Source organism: Chelmon rostratus, chromosome 7 (genome assembly GCF_017976325.1).
Source record: "Chelmon rostratus isolate fCheRos1 chromosome 7, fCheRos1.pri, whole genome shotgun sequence".
Taxonomy (NCBI): Eukaryota; Metazoa; Chordata; class Actinopteri; order Chaetodontiformes; family Chaetodontidae; genus Chelmon; species Chelmon rostratus.
The window spans coordinates 4,274,666-4,297,470 of record NC_055664.1 but is presented as its reverse complement, the minus strand read 5'-3'; the positions used below and the strand labels follow the sequence as shown (position 1 = coordinate 4,297,470).

The 22,805-nt window shown below is 42.2% G+C and overlaps 1 protein-coding gene across 2 annotated transcripts in view; it reads left to right on the top strand.

The window, feature by feature from the left end:
- Positions 1-20,896, top strand: part of LOC121608883 (ubiquitin-associated and SH3 domain-containing protein B-like) — a 46,107-nt gene extending 25,211 nt beyond the window's left edge. The window contains exons 2-14 of one of the 2 annotated variants that reach the window (XM_041940300.1): positions 7,271-7,324; positions 7,779-7,965; positions 8,437-8,635; positions 9,035-9,204; positions 9,341-9,549; positions 9,657-9,801; positions 9,930-10,053; positions 10,162-10,281; positions 10,384-10,476; positions 11,337-11,481; positions 13,304-13,410; positions 13,528-13,637; positions 17,239-20,896. In XM_041940300.1, coding sequence (XP_041796234.1) covers positions 7,271-7,324; positions 7,779-7,965; positions 8,437-8,635; positions 9,035-9,204; positions 9,341-9,549; positions 9,657-9,801; positions 9,930-10,053; positions 10,162-10,281; positions 10,384-10,476; positions 11,337-11,481; positions 13,304-13,410; positions 13,528-13,637; positions 17,239-17,376 — 1,801 coding nt within the window. In that variant the 3' untranslated portion in view covers positions 17,377-20,896. Of the gene's footprint in view, positions 1-7,270; positions 7,325-7,778; positions 7,966-8,436; positions 8,636-9,034; positions 9,205-9,340; positions 9,550-9,656; positions 9,802-9,926; positions 10,054-10,161; positions 10,282-10,383; positions 10,477-11,336; positions 11,482-13,303; positions 13,411-13,527; positions 13,638-17,238 lie in introns of both variants that reach the window. The other variant, XM_041940299.1, reaches the window with a different exon arrangement.
- Positions 20,897-22,805: the final 1,909 nt, after the last annotated feature.

Here is a 22,805-nt window from a genome sequence, read left to right as displayed (position 1 = left end):
GACATTTATATTTGTCTTGCTAAGTAATGCTTTCTGCCTTGTTATCATTCTCGTCTTTCTGAATGTGGACTCGTTAACTGAGGCTGGAGAAGTCAGCAGAGAAGTCTTGTTGATGTAGGTTTTTCTGTGACTTCTTGGATGATTGTACACATATTTCTTGGAAATATGTAAGTGCAGCCTGTTGTGCAAAGCCAGATGCCGCACTTTCTGCTGCTGGACATTGTGAAATTTGGTGAAGCGTCCGAGCTTTCTGATAAAATTTTGCAGGTGTCGGCATATTTACTCTTGGGATCTGCAAGAATTTCCTTTGATCGTGGTATGGTTTGACTCTGCAGCCTGTGTGCTAACAACCTCCACCTCCTCCTGGATGTTGGGGCTGAGGTACTGGTTAGGGATGCATCAGTGCACTTTTTCAGTTCTGGTCCAATCACAATATCTGAATTTGGCTGTCTGCCAATACCGAGTACCAATCCTCATCTGATACCAGTGTTTAGTGAAAAAGCTGTATGTCTTACTTTTGTGTGACAATTTTTGACTTAAACATTGCTCTCCTAACTTTGTAAAACAAAATGTAACAAATAAATACATAGTTATAAATTGAGTTAATTGGGCACAACTTAAAATCTTCAATATGAACCGGATTTACAATTGTTTATCTTCAAGTGTAACCCTTGACATGCAGCTAAGACATGAGCACCCTGTAAAATGTTAAATGTGTGGTTATAAGCATACAAGCTGATACAAAGTTAAAAGACTGAAGCTAAGGATAACTGGGTGAAATCTCATCATCCTCACCATGTAAATGTAATTGTTTTTGTATTAAAGTGTAGAGCTAGTTAGCCCGAGCATTGCCAGTGCAATAAGGAAAAATGAAAGATCAGACTGTTATTCCATGCTAACATAAACCTGTGTAGCTGCTTCGCTTACATACTTGGTCCATCAATATGTACATATATATATATATATGTAGTCAACTTTTATTTTGTATTTGTTTTTTTGAATTTCTCTATATCTGTTGCTATTTTTCTTTCCAACTGCTATTACCTGCTGCTGTAATTTCCAAATTTCCGTGGCTGGGGATGAATAAAGTTTTATCTTATCTTATCTTTAGATTTTAGAGATTAGATTTATGATTTAAGTTTGTTTTTTCAGACAGTATGTTTCACTTGTAATGTTAGTAGGTGAGTTTTTCCACACAACAGTTTTCGATGTTCAGTTTGGTTGCTGGTTGCAAAAACCCCCAAAATACAAGCAGCAGCAGGTCAGAGCTGCTAATGCTGCTAACGCTAATTAATGCTTAAACTAAAGCATTCACACAGTGGGGAAATGCTACACACGTGGATATGCTAGTCGTAAACAAGGTTTTTGTTTTGTTTTGTTTGTTCTTTATATAACCTGTAACCCCACAAATAATTTAGAGTAAGATGCTCCTTGGCCTTGGAAGTAATGCTCGGTCAGGTTGCTATCATGGCTACCAAGCTAGTTAGCTGGACATGCTAACATTAGCGGCTTACTTTTGAGCAGCTCAATCCATTGCTCACACTTTTTTACTCTGGTGTTTTTGCTTTAGTGGATGTTAATGGGTATTAACGGGCAAATTCAGTGAAACTCATTTACAATGAATTTCTGCGTATTATGTCTTCCTGTCTTAAAGTCACTTCTGACACAGCAGCTTGTTCCACCTTTGGAGCCTCTTTCCTGTTGAGCTGTACATTTGTCATGACAAATAAGGAACCTCTGCTTCCTATAACTGATGAATAACCACTGTGCTGTGGCCACAATGGCGTATTTCAGAGGTCAGATTATTGATGCTTGTCTAGTGATACGCCACATCTGCATAATGGCATGACATGTGACTGTAGCCTAGTTTAGGAATTATACACACACTGTCACCTTTAAGCAGTGTGGCCTATATAAACTGACCTGTCAGCACTTCTGTTTTTCCTGGGATTATCCCATACTGTACCCCTCTCTCCTCCTTGTAAATTTCCCATATTTATAACCTTTCTGAAAAACAAAATGTGGACAGTGGTACGGGTGGGGGGACAGCCCAGGGCGGGGCGCTGGAAAACATTTCCCTTATTTTCTAATTCCAGTGTTGACACTTAAAAAAAAGGAATGGTGGTCTGTATTTTACATTTCTTATAGACACAGTAAAAATACATCTGAGTGAGCATTTACAGTAAATGACTTGCACACTGACTAACATGGTGACAAATTGAATGTCTGTGTATCACAGGACCCACTTCTCTCTTTCAATTCTTTCTCATGGTTGTAAAAGCTGGTTGTATTTCAGTCAGACGTCAGGTCATCAGTCACGTAGGTAAATTTTACCCAGGTGCCGGTGTGTGGCAGAGCCTCTCTTTGTCTCTGGCTTGATATGCTGTTTGTTGGCGTGTGGGTGTGTGTTGAAGTGGTTTAAGTCCCTTCCTTAAACAGCCTCCTTCAGCCGCTGCCTCTCGCGCTCTCTCCCGTCTTTCTGATTCTCTCACACACATATGCAATGATATGTAGGTCTACACCTGCGGGACGCGGCAGCTTCTTAAAACCCAAGCAGCCGCTAGCACACGAGTAAGCTGACTGTGATATCTCTGGCAGCCTCTGCTGTGGTCACAACTGTGAGAAATGTCGAGGTTGCGTGTTGTGTATGCAGGACAGTTTTGCCTTTACCTTCCAGTACAAGTGTAGTGTCAGAAATCAGGGTTGCCCTCTGCTGATGTGATACAACATGATCATATTAAACAATGAGAGTCAGGTCTGTAAAATCCCACCTTATCCGGCCTGCTAGGTGAGTCACTTTAAAAGGTTTTAGTGTCTCATGAAGGTCTTAATTATGTTTTGAAGGCAGTTCCAACCTAAGCTTGAGGCCAAATGCTGAATCCGCTTCTTATTCACCACAAAGGATGCACGGTGCAAGTCCAGGCAGGCCATGGAGGTCAGACTCGGTCTGCATTGTAGCCTCACTGGCTGATGGCCGCTCAGCTGATCTCAAACCAGCCCACATCAGCTGACAGCTCATCTCTGCCTGCACCCTATTGGCACATCTCAAACAGGGCGCTCTATTTGAGCTGTCATAGCCTCGCTTACCCTCCTTCACCTCAGCTCCACCTTTAATGCTATGTCTGACCTAATCAATGTCGTTTCTGTTTCCACTGATGTCTGCTCTGTTCTGTTCTCTGTGGGGTGTTTGCTGCTGGTCTCCCTGCTTATGGCTGTTCAATGTAGACACATGGAGGAGCAGAGAGGTGCTCTCTCTGCTTCAGGCCTTTCACATAAGTGTGTGAAAGGGCAGGGAAGACCCAGAACAGAGCCGTACAACCAAATGTCACTCACACAGTGTAATAAATATACCACTAAAGTGGTCCTAACTTAATTACCTTAAATCCAAAAATATATATATCATATTTGCCAAACATTTTAAAGGACTTATCAAAACCTGTTACGTCGTCTTTGGGACAGTAAACCTTTATATGTCATGTATAATATATTAAGGGTAGCCACAGCACTAAAAATCAGGATTGAAACTGGCCATATGTATGTCCCATGTTTCATGTTTCAGATTTTAATAGACACACTAACAATAACACAGAACAATAGATTTCTGTGGATATTTATTAATTAATTGTAATTTTAACCATTATGTCACAAAGTATTAAGTAGCACACTATATTGTGTGCTTGAGCTTTTTTCCCCTTCAGTTTTGTTTAAAATCATCCATTGTCGAGATTATATATATACAGATTATTAGCACACCTTGTAAGAAAATTATTGGTTTTCAATCCAAGAATGTTAGCATCCACCTTCAAAGACGTGTAATAATCAAATCCTATTACAATGTCAGCATGCAGGCGTATGCCGTATGTGTGCCAACACACAAACACACGCCTCCCTGTAGCACCTCCACCCAGCCCATCCCACGGGAACATCTCATGTAGTGCTGAGGAAGCTACTTGCTCCCCAGAGATGAAAACCACATTAGCATGTTACAAGCTCTTATCTCCTGAGTGGCAGCTAATTAGATTCTTTGGCTCTAATAAGAATAATCTGATCTGCAGTTCCTCCTGCTGCTTATCAGCCGAGCCTGCAGGTGTTGCAGGAGCAAGGATGGAGGCAATGAATGGATAAATCACTATTCTCTCTGCTTCTTTCTTTTAAACCAGTCTTTAGTCTCTGTAACTGCATTACACATCCCAGCAATTGAAAATTTGCGTAATTGCCATGGCAAAATGAATCAGCTTTAACCTTGTTTGTTTTGTGTAATCAGGCCTTAAACAGCTTTATTCAAATCAGAAAGCAGTTATAAGCCCGTTAGTTCAGCATTCACACCACACTCTTAAAGGATTGTGAAAAATACTGTATTTTGCTTTCTGCGACTTCTTCACTGATTAATCTTTTCAGTTATTCAACCAGAGAGCGAACACACAGCTAACAGCAGAACATCTTAAAATGCACAGTGAGGTTCCTCACTGGAGTAATAACACACTTCAAATGGATGAAAAACTCCTTCACAAGTAACCGAGTCCCTCGCCGTGGCTAAGAGGAGTCATTAACATCAATTCCTCGTCATGAAAGGAATCTGTGTTAATTTCTTCCTACACATGCTATGTATCATCTTCCACGCTGGTTTGAAGGAGCTTACAAGGAACTGATGCTTCCTCTGACTTGTGATCCATATTGTTCTGCCCCCAGACTTCGTTTGCCAGTAGCCCGTGCTCTGCTCACATTTTGTCTTTCTCAGTTCCTGGTTATGACATGAATCTACAATTACTCATGAACGCACTCTGACCTTTTGTATCCAACGGTGGGAGTGGAAAGAATGATAAAAATATCCTGCTTAAATCAAAGCGTTACCTTGAAATTGGGTGGATTTTATGAACTGTTTGACTTCAGTTTGGGCAGAGGAAAGGCTGCAGTTGTTGCATAAATCAGAGATTAATCTGCTAGAGCCACCACACTGTAGACCCGCATCACATGTTTGTCAGTGCAGTAGATGCATCGACCAACAACCGACAGAATGACATCATCAAGCCTAAAGCCGAGGCACATTTGTGCATGCTTGGAAATAAAATGCATTCACTCAGTTACAGCGTGGCCACAGTCAGAATGTTGATTCTGAAATTCGTGTCATACAATGTAAACAGCACATAATTCAGTGGCATTATTCAGTCGCCTCACAGCGTGTTGGTAGATACAGGTATTAGATTAATGCTGCAACTCGTCATTTTTCCAGCAGCAGCAAAGTGTTTTCAGAGAGAAAGCGCTCTGATGAAGCCACTTCAACAAGTCGGTAGTTCTCTCAAGGAGTTGGTGGGGACCAAAACAGGCAGTTGCAAGCAGAGTTTTTCTCTTTTTTTTGCAAGCACCTCCCCAGAAATGTCACCACACGTCGCAGCAATGCAGCCCCCAACAACTGCGATTGGTCCGTTTGACATGAGTTTACAGATAGCTGCTACAGTCTGCAGGCTTCCACCTGAAGCTAAACCTCAGATGATGATTGCCAGCTCTGAGTAATGTCTGTTGCCATACTGCGTGTACACTGATGTTAGATGTAATTGGTTCAGTGGTCTTACACACCATCTCCTCCGACATTTTCTCTCTTTTCTGCCTTGAAGTGATTTAACTAGAGAGCTTTCTTCTTTGGCTTATAAAACAGTATTGACAAGCTGATAGCACGTCAGCGGTGTCAGAATCAGTTAATGCAGCTGTATAGTTAATTCTGCGTTCATTTGCACAATCTTGCAGATGTAAGACAAATGGATTTCTCTGTTGATCTGTGCCTGATGTCTGTATTGGTTACAAATGTTTAGGATCAAGTGTAGTGAAATAAATTAAATCAGTCTAAAGTTGTTAAAGTGAAACCATCGCTGACTTCAACAGATGTTTATAGAAGCACACATGAAAGGTTTTAAAAGTGAGTTTGTTGCTTCCATCACTGCCAGATGCAATCTTCTCTAAGCTCTAACTGGAGAGAGAAGGAAAACACACATTTCCATTTGACATTGTAATGTTTTTCAGTCTGAGTTGACAGTTGCTGAACTTCTGTTTAGATATTCACTTCAGCCAGTCATACCAGGAAAATATTGAATAATTCACCAGTTTCCCTTTTCCAGTGACACTGTGTGTACCCAACTCCAGTGGCAGTTCTGTTCAGTCAACAAATTTAAAACTTTTCCTTTAAAGTCCTCACTTGCATCTCTAGCTGTTTACAGAGTTACAGTTCCCACATAGGTGTTACTGCAGAACAGGGACCTCATTATAGAACCTAAGTCTGAAATCCTTCCTATCAGGATGACGTTTCCTAACTGCATTTAAGAAACATACTCTTTCCTAACTGGAAAGCACTGGAGACCTTGTCCTAAATTCAAAGTGCGAAAAATGGCAGCAGCACTGTCGTCAGGTCTGTGTGGCACTGACAAGAAGACAGGGAACAACATGAACACCAAAATATTCTGATTGAAAGGCTGACGTTTGAAATTTCCTGGACCGTTCGTAAATGGGTATGCATCAACTGCCTAGACAATTCATTTTAAATTTGATGGAGGTGCTACATCTGGCTCTGCAGAGGCCTATCAGGATGGGATTTTTGCTAAGGTTGATTTTCAGACTGACGTTGCAGATCTGTCTCTAACATCACAGCCTGTCACGCAGCCTCACAAAGGTCATTGGGAAAAAAACCTTCCCAAAAAGGTGGGGTTTCCTCTCCTCCACCAACAGAATTAATGCCTCCAGCTCATCGAAGTTAAAACTGAACGCCCGTCTTTTCTTGTCCATTATAACTGGCCAATGCCAAGTGGAGCTTTGTTCATATTACGTGTTAATCACGGATACAGGCAGTCTTGTGGACATTAACAGATACAGCTGTGACAGGTGCTGTCAGTTATAGTTAAGATTTCTTAAGATAAGATAAGAGGTCTGAGATAAGATCTCTTCTGTAATAGAAAGATAAGACAAAGTCCTGTCTTGGAAACTTCCCTTAAGACAGGATGATTTTTTTCCAATTGCCATCGGCTGACAGAAAACTCCTGAGGATACAAAGTACTGTACAGACAACAAGATCAGTGTGTTCCTCTGCTGCTCGACTCAGACAGAGACACCTTAGAGAGGTTTCTCCTCAGGGTTTCCCATTGTCACACTGCACGTACCAGTCATACGCTGCTGCTGCTGCTGCACACATCTCAGAATGGAGATCGGTAAGTTGTGGGTGAACGTTGTCAGTGTTGTGGAGGACATAATTAGATTTTTTTTCTTTCTTTGTTGTGCTCTTTTACAGACTGAAGGCTCTGGTATCAACAGGAGGTCGCAGTGTGCAAGCAGCATGTGACTGGTAAGTTAAAACAGTACCAAAACCAAGACCAGTGTACACATCACAAGTCAGGGGAAAATGTGTGGTATACTGCCCTCTGGTGGTAAAGCTGGTAAAAGGGTTCTTGTCTGGTCGGCACTTCAGAGCTTCAGTATTTTGAGGATAATTCATGATTTTAAATGATTTAAATGATTAATTTTATGTATCTGGAAGAGCAGCCTCATTTTATGTCTCTTATGAAAAACATTTCATTTAAGTATTTATTTTTAAATAGAATAAGTAATAAAATATACATTTGCACTCAGGGCTGTGTTCCTACGCAGTTCTTCTTTTAAGGTTATGTTTGTGCCACAATTGATCTGGAAGAATTTCTTGAAAACTGTGTGAACATAGAAAAATAAAGGCGTTGTGTTAAGACTGTCCTCACAGCACAGTAGACTTTTCCTTCATTCCGTTCATCGCTATCGCTCTCCAGGTTGTTCTCCCATGTGGACGACCCCTTCCTGGACGACCCTCTGCCCAGGGAGTTTGTCCTCTACCTGCGCCCCAGCGGACCTCTGCAGAACCAGCTCTCCCACTTCTGGCAACAGAGTCGGGTCACCTGTGGCAAAAACAAAGCCCACAACATTTTCCCTCACATCACCCTGTGCCAGTTCTTCATGGTGAGCTGGAGAGTTCAGCTGAGGCTGTTGGGTTTTATGAAGGTTGATGTTAAAGGTCATCAAAGGTTCTAAGCTCATGCCCCACATAGATTAACTATTAGATGCATTGTGGTTGCATGATTTCCTTCTTTATCATTGTGTTTAATGCACCTCATGATGCAATTTGGCAATTTACCACTATAGTCATCTCTGTGCGGTGGTCAGTTATTAGTTTTCAACAGAAAAATACGTTTTAAAATCCATCACTGATGCAGCATGTGAGACAATGGACAGTAGCTTTCTTTCTTAATGTCCTGACTTTCTCAGCAGTGCCACAGCTCCCTCTCATGCACCTGACGCCACATATCAGTCAAGCACTGTGGTAATTTCCATAAATGTCCTGTCATGTCTTTAGCAGAAAGATAAAGTAAGCATGTTCCATGTCTCAAGGCTTAACTCTACATTCCCACTGCGCTTCCTCCTTCCAAACAGTGTGCAGACCACAAAGTTGAAGCTCTATGCGAGGCCCTCCTGACCACCGTCCAGCAGTGGCGGGGTCGATTTCCCAGCCCGCTGCCTCTAGAGCTTTACACATCCTCCAATTTCATCGGCCTTTTCGTGGAGGAGCAGGTGGCCGACATCCTGAAGCAGTTTGCGGCCGACTTCGCGACAGAAGCTGCCAGGAAGGCAGGTAGGAAGCCCGAGCTCAGAGTTTGTCAACATCGGTTCGTCATATTCGCCGCATAATATGTGGTGACCAGCTGTCTTTTTCAGCAGTGGCAGTAAATGATTGCCGTCGTGTTGGGTTATTAAAGCACTCGCTCAATCTGTCACTGCAGTTCTCTTTAAACACAGGGGAAAATGAGACTGACTGCCAAAAAGTGTTTCAGGCAGCTAAGTGCCAAATCAGATTAGAGCCGTGGTGTTAGGGCTAATGCTCTGTCATATTTCTGTTTTACGGTAAAGAGACGGATTAGAGCGTGTCATCAGAATCTGATGTGGATGTTGAGCCTTGTTGCTTTTAGCCTCTGATGCTTTGTGCAGTTTTGCTCTACTGCTGCATCTTGATCAGAATATTTTTCAACTCCAGAAGTCCACGTGGAGCCTCACAAGAAGCAGCTCCACGTAACTCTGGCCTACAACTTCCCCACCAATCACCTCCCATCACTGGAGAAACTGGCCAAGGGCATTGAAGTCAAGCTCGGCTGCGATTGGCTGGCAGTCCTGTTCTCCCGGGACATTCGCTTTGCAAACCATGAGGTAGCTGATATTCCTACTAACAATGCATGTTTTGAGGTCACAGATATCCATTAACCTCCAGCATCAAGACATTTTGATACATGATTATTTGTTCTGAATGTCAGTAACTCAGCCAATACTTGTCACGTCTGTGCAGACCCTGCGGGTGATGTACCCCTACATGCCTCAGAACGAGGATGAGCTGGAGCTGGTTCCCGGAGATTTTGTCTTCATGTCTCCGGTGGATCAGAGCAGCACCAGTGAGGGCTGGGTGTACGGGACCTCGCTGGCCTCTGGGCTGTCCGGCCTGCTGCCTGAGAACTACGTCAGCTTGGCCGATGAGTCAGACACCTGGGTCTTCCATGGGTGGGCAGAGCCCTATGTGTTTCTTATTGTTTTACTCTTATTGTAGCACACCCCCATATAAAGTGAATACAAGTTGTACTGAGGTCTGTTCTCCTTTCCCACCATAGATCCCATTCATTCTTCAGCTGTGGGCCCAGTGACAGGACCAGCAAGGAGAGAGGGATGTTTGACGGACTGCTGGACAGCCGACGCCCTGATAACACAAGTCCCGGAGACACACCCAGCCTCAGTCTCATTTGCCATCCAATGCAGGTAGTTGTGTTCGTAGCTTATAGCTACTTAAAAAAATAATGTAATACTATATCATCAAATTTTTACATGCGTGCTATTACTAAATGTCACAAGGCCTTGTTGTGTACTGCTGCTGTTACATCCAGCAGGTCCTGCGGATCAGTGGCAGTCACTCTCGGCAGCCAAAGAGGACACTTTTTGTCTGCCGGCATGGTGAGAGGATGGATGTGGTCTTTGGCAAACACTGGCTCTCCCTCTGCTCCGACAGTAAAGGTGAGAAGTCAGAGGTGTAGGTGGAAATTATGAGTGTTTGGTGTATTTCACTGTAATGAAGAAGAACCCACCTTACATTTGACAGCGTGTGTTTTTGCCGTCCTGCAGGTCGATATGTACGTTCCAATCTGAACATGCCTCCCAGTTTGCCGCTGTGGGGAGACAAGAGAGATTATGACATGGACGCTCCCATCACTGTGTTTGGATCCACGCAGGCTCGACTAGTGGGTACGTCACCAGTGTCAATCTGAATGAGGTGCTACACCTGTTGTTGTTGTTGTTATTGCATTTTGTGTGTGATGTGTGTGTGCTAAATATGTGTTTCTGCAGGTGAGGCCCTCTTGGAGAGCAACACAGTGATAGACTTTGTGTACTGCTCTCCCTCTCTGCGATGTGTTCAGACTGCACAGAACATCCTGAAAGGTAAGACAAGTCTGCTCAAGAAAATGTCATGGAGCAGGGTTACTCATTGATCGCTAAATTTGATCTCAGGAGAAAGGTGCTCATGTTGAATTTAAGCAAATGAACTGTACTAAAATTATTGTAGTGTGTTGGCATGTAAAGAGGTCTCAGAAGGACCAGAGGCGTAGTGTTTATGGGGTGTCCGTCGTCCGTCTATACGTCCCAGGGATACGTTTACGAGAAGCGTTACGATTGAGGGCATTTCTTCAGATTTGGCACAAACGTTCACTTGGACTCAGAATGAACTGATTAGATTTTGGTGGTCAAAGGTCACAGTGACCACAAAAAACCCAAGAATTCATACTCTAATTATGACATGATTTCACACAAATTTCTCAGGATTAAAAAATGAAATGATGACATTTTATATCCAAAAGTTAATGAAAAATAATCCATAAAAACACTTTTCTGGTCATTATTCAGCACCAGAACTCAGGAGCAGAAGGAGAGATTGTGACCATATTTCACATTTGGTCAGATACTGAATTGGTGACTCTAATTTTTAGCATCCACCTTGAAATTATGCTGATTGTAGAGATCTTCTGTGCTGCCGGGTTTTCTGAAGCTTCCGCGTTTTACAGTTTGTAGCTTCTCTGCAGCAACATCCATATTTGAAGCATTGTCGCCCACCTCAAACCCATCAGTTCTGCTGATGTTGATCTTCAGGTGATTGTTGTTGCACGATGTGATGAAGCTCTCTATCAGTCCTCTGTCATGGATGTAAACTGCTTGACTGATGGGGGAGGCATACAACCACAAAGCATGCAATTCTAGTGTTTGCTTTTAAGATGAGCTCTGATGTGTCATGTCTGTGTAAACAGGTCTCCAGCAGGATGGTAAGCTGAAGGTGCGAGTGGAACCAGGGCTTTTTGAATGGACCAAGTGGGTTTCTGGGAACTCTCTCCCTGCATGGATACCGCCCACTGACCTGGCTGCAGCCCACTTCAGTGTGGACACAACGTACAGGTGATAGAAACAGCTAAAAAAATGTGCAATTGAGTGCATTTAATCTAATTCATTAGTGATGCAAATGTGTTTGTCATCTGCAAAATGTCTGTACAAAATGATCTATAAAGCGTCCAAGTCTTACACAGGTCCAGTTTTGCAGCTTGCTAGTGTCAATCAAGCCCTGTGCCAGGTCGCTGAATCCATCACCACACAGAGTATTAAATGATCTGCTGCACAATTTTTACAAGTAGCTGGGTTATGGCCTTCTTGTCCTCCTGTTCTGGCATAGTTGTCTTCTTGGAAATGTATCAGTCAACTGGCGCAGCACCTGGCTTCCCCCAGCAACGATGTGCCTAGCATGCAGCTAATACTTTTTGGCACTTTTTACAAGCAGGAAAGCCATTGACAGTTACTCTCACAGTCTCTGATCACACCACATTTCTTCCAAACGTTCATCTGTTGCGATGTAGGAGCTGGCAGCTAGCCTACATCGCTGTCAGAAAGGTTGTGTCGAAGGCTTTCACAACAAAAAATGCTGATGGCTGATTAGGCCTGATAATATTAGCTGATATATATATAGATTTAAATAGTGCACAATCATTTTCACATTTCATATAGTTGTGTAAACCAGCTGTGTCTAAAAAATCAAGTGAAGTTCATATATAGCAGCATGTTAGTTGTTGAAAAGTGTGCAGCGTTCCTAAAGAACACGGTCTGACTGTCTTCGAGCTGCCTGGCACTGCTCAGCCTGACATCAGTATCCTGGATAACTGGTTGCATGACGCTGCTTCTCCGCTGGCTCTGCTAACTCTGAGTTTACTGATGCAGCTCTGAGCGCTTTCACATGAAAGGTCAACAAACACAAGAAGAACATGGAGTTCTTAACGTGACATTAGCTTAATCCGCGATACCCACAGGGAAATGAAGTATTGTAAGTAGCAAACAGTTATATTCAGATGAGCCGTTACTGAGCTACTTCACAGTGTGTGTGATTAATACTGGGTAATTGCTATTTATTGGGCAGTTATTGTGGTTAACTAACCCAGGGTTACCCCAGGGTGCATACCTGCTGTGATCTGATCCTCTGACGTTAACTTGCACTGGTTAGCTGTGCAGCATAGGTTTCCACGGTGATCTTAACAGGTTAAAAGAGAGCCAGCTTGGTGATTTCAGAAAACCTGCTAGAAGCCCAAAGACAGATGGCTGACCCACTAATCTTGCTCCCTGAAAATGGGACCTGATCCTTGACTGTGGGCTTTTTTACATTAGAATTTCTTTTTCACGTGTAGAAACAAAACAGTGGAATGGTGTCAGGTGAAAACGCCGAACGTGCTGCACTGTTCTATGTGTGTAGTGTTTAATGCATACAAAAAATGTATTCCAAAGCATCAAACATTACTATCCCTTCTGTTTTATTTTTCTCAGTAATTATCAGTTTAGAGTGTGTGCATTGCATTTGCAGCACCGGAACTTGCACATACAGTGTGGGTATGTATATATGTATATATATTCTGTATACTCAGTAAATATTTGAGCAGCGTACAGTTCACATGCACTACCTGCAGCTGTAGCTGAGCTGTCTATCCGCTCTGCCTGCCCTGCAAACACATCCTTTGCAGCTCTGTAGTACGTATCTGCAGATAGCTTTTACTTTTGTGTGTTGGTGATGAATTTCATCTTTTTTCAGTGGTGACCCCAAACCACAGTACAGCAAGGCCAACAAACGCCTCCACTCAAAGGCACCCAACAGAACTAAACCTCTAGAGCTGCAACATAGTTCTTATTTATCATTATTAATGTGCAGTTGTTTTGCTGAGTCTTGGTATTTGCCTCCATACAGACCTCTGATCCCAGTCAGCAAGCTCACTGTGTCTGAGCCCTATGAGAACTACATGAGCCGGAGCTACCAAGTGACCAAAGATATCCTGTCAGACTGCAAAAACACTGGTGAGAGACGCACCTGGTGCATCTGGAAGAGGTTGTTGAGCCTGTGTAGGTGAACCTTTACTTCATTGTTTGTCCACGGCTGATGTTGCATCCTGCCTGGGTTTCCACTCTTTGCAGGAAACAACGTGCTGATTGTAGCCCACGCATCTTCCTTAGAGGCCTGCACACGCCAGCTGCAGGGCCGCAGCCCACAGAGCGCCAAGGACTTCATCCAAGTAGTCCGAAAGGTCTGTTCACTGCACGTCTTTTTTTATCCAGCCCATCCTCGTTTTTATTTCTTTTATACATCCCACTTTTCCAATCATCCATCATTACTTCCATCTGGGTTCGTCAGTTCCTCTCTCTGTGCCCACTGTGACTAGATGTAAGGCAACCATGTATGAAATGAAAGAAAAAAACAAATGAATCAAGGAATAGCTCAAATGTACATGTACATTTTTCTTTTTTATCCACCTGATTGACAAAAAGTTATATCTCTTGCCAGGGTTTACCCCTCTAACAGTCCACTCTCTTGAAGACTTTTTGTCTTCTGTGGTTGTAAGCACATATTACATTTGGTCTCCAATTCCAGCTTGTCCAGTGTGACCACTCTGACCCGACTTGGTAAACATGGAGGCGTCTGCCGAGTTGCTTGTTCTGCATGCTCACAGCTAGTCCCATAATGTTTGTAAAGTCGCTCTTTAGATAACTGTTCTCTGTTGGGTTGCTCACTAGTGGGAAGCTGGGCGTCCATGCTTTTGTCACTCAGGTCAGTGAGGCTTCGGTGTTTGTCTGCATGTTTGTATTCGTTACAAAGTTACCAAACAGAGCATCTATGGAAAACCTAAAGCGCCTAAATTAAAACAAATCAAAGAAATATATGAAATATAGTTCTTGTACATGTATTTCATTTTATGTTTTTATGAAAACATGCTGAAAGGAAATGATTCAGCATAGACCTGCCAGTGTTAAATACAAAGAGATGTCAAGTGGATGAAGTACAGATAATTGTTTATGTGATCATTAAGTCTTATCACAAAGTCTTTTGCGCTTAGACGCCACAGGCAGGTTTTGTAATGGAGGGGCATCGCCCTGAGCAGCAGCAACATAAATCCCCAAAATTGGGGTAAAGACACTGGTGGTGTTGGTGGCTGATGACTGCTGAGGCTGATGAGGGTGAGGAAATGATGAAGCCTGGGCGGGGATGGAGAAGTGGAAAACAGCATGAATGAACTCAGGCAGAGAGAGGGAATCATATTTAAGAAGACAGCAGCGAGATGATAGGCTAAAGAGGAAGGTGTGTCGTTTGATAGACGTGACGAGCTGATGAGAACAGCTGATATCTTAATCGACAGCCCCAGACAGTGACGGCAGGGAGTGTGCGTGAGAGGAGTGAGAGGTGTGACGGTATGAGAGGTAAGATACAGGCGCTAAGCATGTAAGAGCATACTCTTCCTGACTGAGCTTCCACTACGGCTTCATTAGTTTTCATGCAGTGCAGAAGAGAAACAGATGGTCTGTGCCAACATGTCATATTCCATCCCAGAAGAAAAAGTGTTGCCCTTGAGTTATTTCATTTGACTTGTTTTTATTTAGCCATTTTAAATCTTCATTATTTGAGTCCAGCACTATTTTATCTTCTCAACTTCTAAATGTGATGAAAATCATGAAATAATTACTTGCAATATAATAATTTCTCATACAATTTAGCTTTTTTTTTTTTTTTTTTTGGGTATTTTACAAAATCAAGTCTGGTCTCACCAAAGTCCTGTTCCCATCTGTGGTAAATATTCACTGTGGTCTTATCTGTCATTGTAAGCTTTTGTAACTCAGGCCAGAGTTGAGTCTTCTTATCCCTGATTCTGGAAGTGTACTATAATACGTATCTTAGACTGAGTGGATCACTCTAAGCTATACATTGTAAAGTCATTTTGGTCAGTGTGGAGTTGGCTGGTCGGTGCAGGATGAAACAGCAGAACAGCAGTGTTGTCAGTAACAGCTGATCTCAACCAGTCAGACCGGCCTCCTGCCTCTTCATGAGCTGGCCTCCTCTCTTCTTGAAATGAGCTGATTTGCATTGAAAACAGGTTGCACATTACATTAAGGACTCAGTTCCAGGCTAAATGACTTGACAAGAGTGAGCTTCCATTTTTTTCACTGAACAAAACTTTAATGAATGAACATTTAATGAATCAGCAAAGCAGCTGAAGCTGTCAGATAAATGAGTAGAAATGTAAAGTATCAGCAAATTAAAATATTTAAGCACAACTACCTCAAAACTGTATTTCTTTTTTTTTTAACTTTGGTTTTTATTAGATTTTTTGCATCCAAATACAATGTCATCCATGCATAAAAACAGAAACCAACAACATGAAAGTATAGTTATAGTAATTATAAAACAAAAATAATAATAATAATAATGATAATAAAATAAAACAGCTTATGGGTCCTTTCATTAATTCTTTCATAAATGCAAACAATCAAGTCTGTCAAGTTATCCTTCAGTCAGTGGTATCATCTTCCTCCTTGTACCAAAACCATTTCTCCCATTTCTTTTCAAATTGTTCCTGCCGCATTTGCAAAATGTGTGATATGTGTGCACACATGTACATGCACACATGTGTGCACACATTATCCCAGTTCTCCTCCGTTATTTCTATGCCCAGCTCTTTTTCCCATTTTTCTTTAATATATATAGTTGAATTACCCCCGCTGGCACCAATAGCTTGATATAGAGCAGAGATAACTCTACATGTTCTTCCTTCGTATGCATTTATGATTATTTTAATGATCCCATTTTGTTCTCTGGGTTCCTTTACTTTAATTTCTTTTAAAAAATAATCCCTTACCTGAAAATATCTAAAAAGTTCCCTTGCCTCCAACCCAAAATTTTCCCTTAAAGCTTGAAAGCTCTGCATTTCGCCTCTCTCAACAAGTGTGCATATAGCTGTAATACTCCTTTGTGCCCACCTCTCAAAGCCCTGATCACTTATCCCTGGTTTAAATCTCTTATCATGAGATATCCACCTCACAAAACTGTATTTCATCACAGTGCTTGAGTAATTTTATCATTTTAGTAGTAGTAGTAGTAGTAGGTCTTAAGTTTTCCAATCGACCAAGATCTCAAAAAGAGACTTTTCCTTTTTTTTCTTCTTCTTCTTTTCCTGATGTGAATGATTGGAGGGGTTCCCCCACTCCCGCCCACATGTTATATTTGTTATGTTACGTTATTAAAAACCTGGATTAGCATTTAACGATCCTGCATCCACAACGCTGATGTGGACATTAAATTGTATCAAGAAGTGAAGTTCTGTACCATCTGCTTTTCCAAATAAAAATTTGAATTAAAAAAAAAAAAAGAGACTTTTCCACCCTGAGGGAATATAATCCTGGGAGAAATGCATTATAATGGCCAAATGTAGGCGCATTGAACATTTACAACAAATAAAAAAAGAAAATCAATTCACAAACAACAAGTCCATTCTAGAAAAACAAAGTAACCTAGTTTCAATACAGAAATTGAACAATCCTCTGTGATAGCTTTCAGGCAATGAAACAGTTTAACTGTTTGTGCCACAAGATGGCTGCAGAGTGCAAGCTGTCCAATGAGCCACCAGCGAGCAGAGCAGCTTCTGGTAAATAAAAATACTGGCAGCGGGGTTAGAATACTGAAAAGTCAAGTTCACACATAAGAAGGCAAAACGGCTGTCATCAGGAACATGTTCTTACTGCTCTGCCAGTTTTGTTGTCCGCGCCTGTAGCGCCTCAACTTGACCCTAATCTGTCGTCCACAAAGCATGTGTCATTTCCTTGAGGAACTAACCACTGATTCCTGTGCTTGGCCTTTAGATCCCGTACCTGGGCTTCTGCTCCTGTGAGGAGCAGGGGGACACGGGGGTGTGGCAGTTAGTCGACCCTCCCATCCTCCCCCTCACACATGGACCAAACCACAGCTTTGACTGGAGGGAGACGCTCCTACAAGAATGACATCTGCCTGATCCGAACTCTGCCCAGCCTGATCCCACTGTACTCCCACAGGCAGCAGCAGCCAGTTACAGCCCCCCAGAGCCCCCCAGAATACTGGAACCTTTCTCCTCTTCACACAGCTGCTGGTGTAGCAGCCTGCTGAAGAAGCTTCCTGCCTGAAGATGACTGAACGGACCGTGTTCCTCTGAGGCTGGTTTCAACAGACGTCCACACTCAAATTTCATCCTATAATTGTTTTTCTTGTAAGAATGAGGGAGACGTTGGCGTGGGCAACGTGGGCGTCAGGCGCACTGTGTGGGAGAGCTCCCACCGATCCAGCTGCATCATGTGTCGATAGTGTCGTCCCCGTCTCAGAAAATGTCGTGAAATTAGCATGTTTTCGGACAGTGTGCTCTGTGAATGATTAGTGAGGAAAAGAGTTTGCACCAACATGAATGTATCCCATGAAGTACACAGGACTATAGCAGTAGTGTGACACTGACGTAAAGAACAAAAACATGGAGGTCTTTACCTTAATTTTCAGCTCAGATGACTCAGGTTTTATTTTTAAGGTTGATTTTCACAAAGCCAAAAGGTTTTAGTTCCCTAAACTCTAAACGCAAAAATTGGTTGACTTGCCTCAGCTTCCGTTAGCTACCGCTAAACATTAGCTGTGTCCCTCGTTCCCTCAGTCACTGTGGGTTGAGATTTCCGACACTGGTGGAGCGTTGCACAGATGTGATTTTGGTTATCTGCCAAATCTGACGCATTTCATTGTGGAATTGCTAACAAAAAATGTGTTCATAACTGTTTGCATGTTTAATTCCATTGTGCACATTTTTGAGGGCACCAAAAAAGTTCGCAAAGTTCCCAATTTGGACACTTAAAAAAGATGGCAAATAGTAATTTCAGACACAGCCTTTGAGTATGACAGGTGCACTCAAATTTAAAGTGAGACTATAGATGTGCGCCATGCTAACGTTAGCACGCCATGCTAACGTTAGCACGTTAGCATGCCGCAGCTGAATTCCAACATATCTCACATGCTAAATCTTAGCATCCAACATGTAAGTCTGATAACATGCTGTGTCCCTTTGACACAGGATACTGTAAATGTTTTGTCACAACGTGGCGCTGGCCTTCCATTGCGTGAAAAGGTGGCAGCTGCAGATTGATTGCGGTCGCACTCGGGGGACAGTAACTAAATGTTTGCATCAGTTGTGTCCACGATATCTCATTTGCATTTGAGTTTGTGCTTAATCACAAACCCGAATGGCACTTGAGAATATGTAATGAGAGTGACTCAGCTTGAACCACAGGGCTCCTGACCAGGATGAAAACAGATGGTACCGATTGTTTGTTTTTTTTTCTTTTTAAAGGACATCTTCGTCCTGCTTGCACTACTTCAGTGCCTGGCGGACAACATATCAGCATTGGCTTCTTCATCAGGGAGCTTCCTGATGCTAACCGCATAATGTGGCCGCACGCTTTCTCTTTTTTGCGCCACGAGTAGCACATCCAGTACAGCAGTGTCTTCTACCATTCATGCAGTGTCTGTAAAAGTGAAATAACCACAGTTATGACAGCACAACCTGCACTATTGACAATCACACAGTAGCGTCTTCATTCTGGCCGAGCACATTTTTAGTGTGCGTTTGTTCGATGTTGTTCAAGGGTTCAGAGTAGCTGTAAATAATCATATTTTGAGAAGTCTTCCAGTCACATTTTTTTAATTTATTTATAAACTTTTTCTTTCGGATGTTACAAGCAAAAATATTCAAATAGAGGATCATCACTTTGAGCAGCATGCACGAATTAATGCTCTGTATCTCAGGTGTTGACTGCATTGAAGACGTATGTGTGTACATGCAGCTCTGAAAAGTGTTCCATTGATTGAGTGACTGTGTTGTTGTGAGTGCCTCTCTGAATTAAAGTGATGTCTCCTGGTGTAGTGACTGCCCGCTCATGGCTACAGAAGAAGACGCTGTCAGCTGCATCGCATGCAAGCACAAAATGAAAGTTTGCTCAGGCTGATACTCGATGCACATCACACATGTGGCTTGTCATGATATCAGAGCCTCATTTCTTTGCAGTACTCATAATGTTTTAGAGCTGTGAGAGATATTTCTTCCTCTTTTTATGCTAACACAAGCTAATCCACTCTAGCTTCAAGGTTCCCTGTGTGAGTTTTTGACCTCCAGTAGTGCCATTAAGCTGTTTTTTCTGAGTGGACACACACATGCACACACACGGATGACACAATGCACAGTCCCACCAGTGGTGTCACACTGATCAGCAGGTGGAGAAGTTTAATTTACTCCAAGATCGCCAGCAATGTGCCAACAAAGACAGGGAAGGTGAAGCCTGCTAGCAAGCAGACATGGTTGGAAATGATGCTGGATTTAAGATACTTCCAAAAATCATCTTTGCAAATGTTTTATGAGGAATTATGCATTCAACACATTTATTAGAGCTCCAGGATACACAGTCTGTTGTGGTGAGTTTAATTTGTTTACAAGGAGACTCACAGAAAAACATGACACTGATATCAATCTTGTCATTCACCCCCCTTTGTTTCAGATATAAATAAATGAAATTTCATAGTGAAAAATAAAAGCTATGTGAACGCACCCTTTACCATCTTCATCACATCTTGATTTGCTCCTAATTGGCTCTCCTCACTGAAGCGACATTGAAATCTGGCTGTTTTGGAAACTTCTCACCTTCAAATTCATTCAGGAAGAATATGCACCAATAAGAAATGCAATTTAACACCTATCTTGAAAAACGTCACGATAAACATGAATTTCCTGGGACATGGAAAGTTTTATGGAACGCTTGCATTGATCTTAACATCTTCCTGCTTCTTTGATCTGCAGACCACTGCTGATTCCAGTGAAATCGCTTTCTTGCTGTGCAACTTTTGCAAAAGCTTTGCTGGCACAGGTGCTTGGAAGAAATGCGCTGCTACCAGAGAGATGTAAAAGTTTTTCTCTGTCGAATGAAATTCAAGTTCATTCTCATCACATGACGTGCTGGAGCAGCTTTAAAGACAGTGAAACATCAGAAGGAGAGAGCCACGTGTGAAAGCATAGACGAAGAAGGCGTGTAGTTCCTGTGTTCCTTATTTATTTTCTGAACATATCACCAAATGTGTACAGCAATTAAAGTAACTTCTTTTGAAATCAATATTTGTTGATTTTTAATTTAAGTGTGTCTGTGGGCTTCGTGTACGCTTTATTCTAGCCTTGAATCTATCTTTTGTTGTGTTTGTGACGCACTCTAAAGACAAATGTGTCCTTTTCATTAAACAGCTCTCATTTTTTGAGTCCTCTGTGGCCTCTGCAGGTAAAGTCAGTGACATTGTGTTCATTGTTAGTTTGGTTTTGTTCTGATTGAACATGAAATAAAAGCATCTTTTTTCTACATAGCAATTTAAAAACGACCATTTAAAACAACAGGTTGCTATTTTTCCTTTTGGTTTGCACCTACACTACAGATACTGTAAAGGTGAACAAACCCAATAAAATTCTACATCCTCCTGTGTGTTTTGTGAATCGGCCTTCTCATCCACAGTGAATGTCGCAGTAAACCAGTGGAAACCTCCAGTACTGGTGTTTTTTTAGCTGAAGGAGTGGATTCATGTCATCCAGTCAAACCAAGGACATTTTCCTTGACATTGAGGTGCAGCTTCAATTGAAGCTGCTTCAAATTATGACTATGAAAATGTGATTGCCAATTATTCCAAGATTTGAGGAAATGCAGCTTTAACTCAGGTTATAATGCGTTTTTAAAAAGACAAGTGATTTTAAGATATCACTGACTCTGCGAGTGAGTGGGCAAGGTTACGAGGCGATGTTTTTGAGATAGCACACAATCACTTTTTCAGGTTTTAATTCAGCGAAGGCACCCTCTGTGTGTGAATAATCCTGGAGGAGTAAAGAACTTGCTCCTGCTGGATGACCACACCATCATGTGTCATCACTTTCTGCATCTACAGTAGTTGGTTACCCTGCAGCTCCTCAGAGGGGTGGAGGCTAGATGCTGGCTCTGACCCAATATTTAAAAGACTCTTCATGCTGTCAGACCTGTCAGACCCTGGCCTGAAGTACTTTTCTGGCCTGTAGATCAGTAGAGCCGCTGGTGCAGGCCGTGACTCATTTTCCTTGGCCGGCCAGGTGGATCATTCAAGTCTTTGAGGACAAAAACCCGAGTGTGCTGTGAGCTGGAGGAGGTGATGTGGCAGAGTGGGATGTTACTGCTGTGACAGGAAGCCCCAGGCTGTTCTCTCCACGGGAGTCTTCCCACAAGTGACTGACCTGGAGCCCAGCACTGCTGCTACAGCCCACACAAACAAGGACATGTGTGGAAGGTAGAGGTTTCACTGACGAGAACATTTTCAAATATATGCCTGAAAATGACTAAAAGACTCCATTTTGGTGAAACTTGGTGGAGTTTTACCCCTTAAATCAGCGGCTCATTCAACCTGGCCATAAACTGACACATTACAGTATGTGCTTTCCTGCAGCTGTATTATAAAAGACAGTAAACTTGTATCAAATCTGTGCTGCCTCAGGCTTTTACGAGAGACATATGTTGTCCCCAGCTGGCTAAATTTGACCTTATCCAGATTTGTGGCTGCCTGTGAGGATCTGCCGGCTAGCATCAGATGCAACATCTCCATCATCTCCAGCCTGTCTGTCAGGAAGCACCTGAAGTCGTGCTTCTTCCCCCTCTGCTAAAGTCATTTACAGCTGCCACGATGTCCGTGCTGTGCTAACTGAAGTCTGTATGGAATTTATTCCAAGAAGTAGAAGCAGAGACTTGATCTTTTAAATTTCATTTACTGTGTGTCAAACATCCTCATTGGCCAACAAAAGAACAAAAATGCAATAAAAAAACAAACAAAACAAGAATGAAGAATGCGATTTAGAAACCTTAACTGAGCAAATCTCCTGGAACAGATGGGTACTTTATAATAGATAGTCATATTATATTATTCTAATATATAATTATTATTATAATTCAGCATATGTTTTTCAGCTATATGACACAGTAAGTGCATTCAGAAAAAGGAAATACATATAACAATGTGTGTTATTTTACGTTTTAGTTCTTTGGTTGGGACGCTGTGTGAAACAGCACAAATGATTTGCAAGTCCTTTTCAACCTGCTGAATACAGAACACAAACAAGACATTCATGTTCAAGCTGCTAAATTTTACTGTTTCTTTCTCATTCTGAATTTGATGCCTGCAACACGTTCCAAAAAAGTTGGGGCAGCCTGTTACCATGTTCCCAGCCTGGTCTCCAGAGCAAAATGCCTGTCACAGTATAATGCTGAAAACTGAAACTTAGTTTGAATGTAAAGAACGCAAAGAAGTGTAACGTTTCAACATCCATGGTTTTCAGAAACACACAGTAAGACTCCAGTACCTGCACTCTTTCACT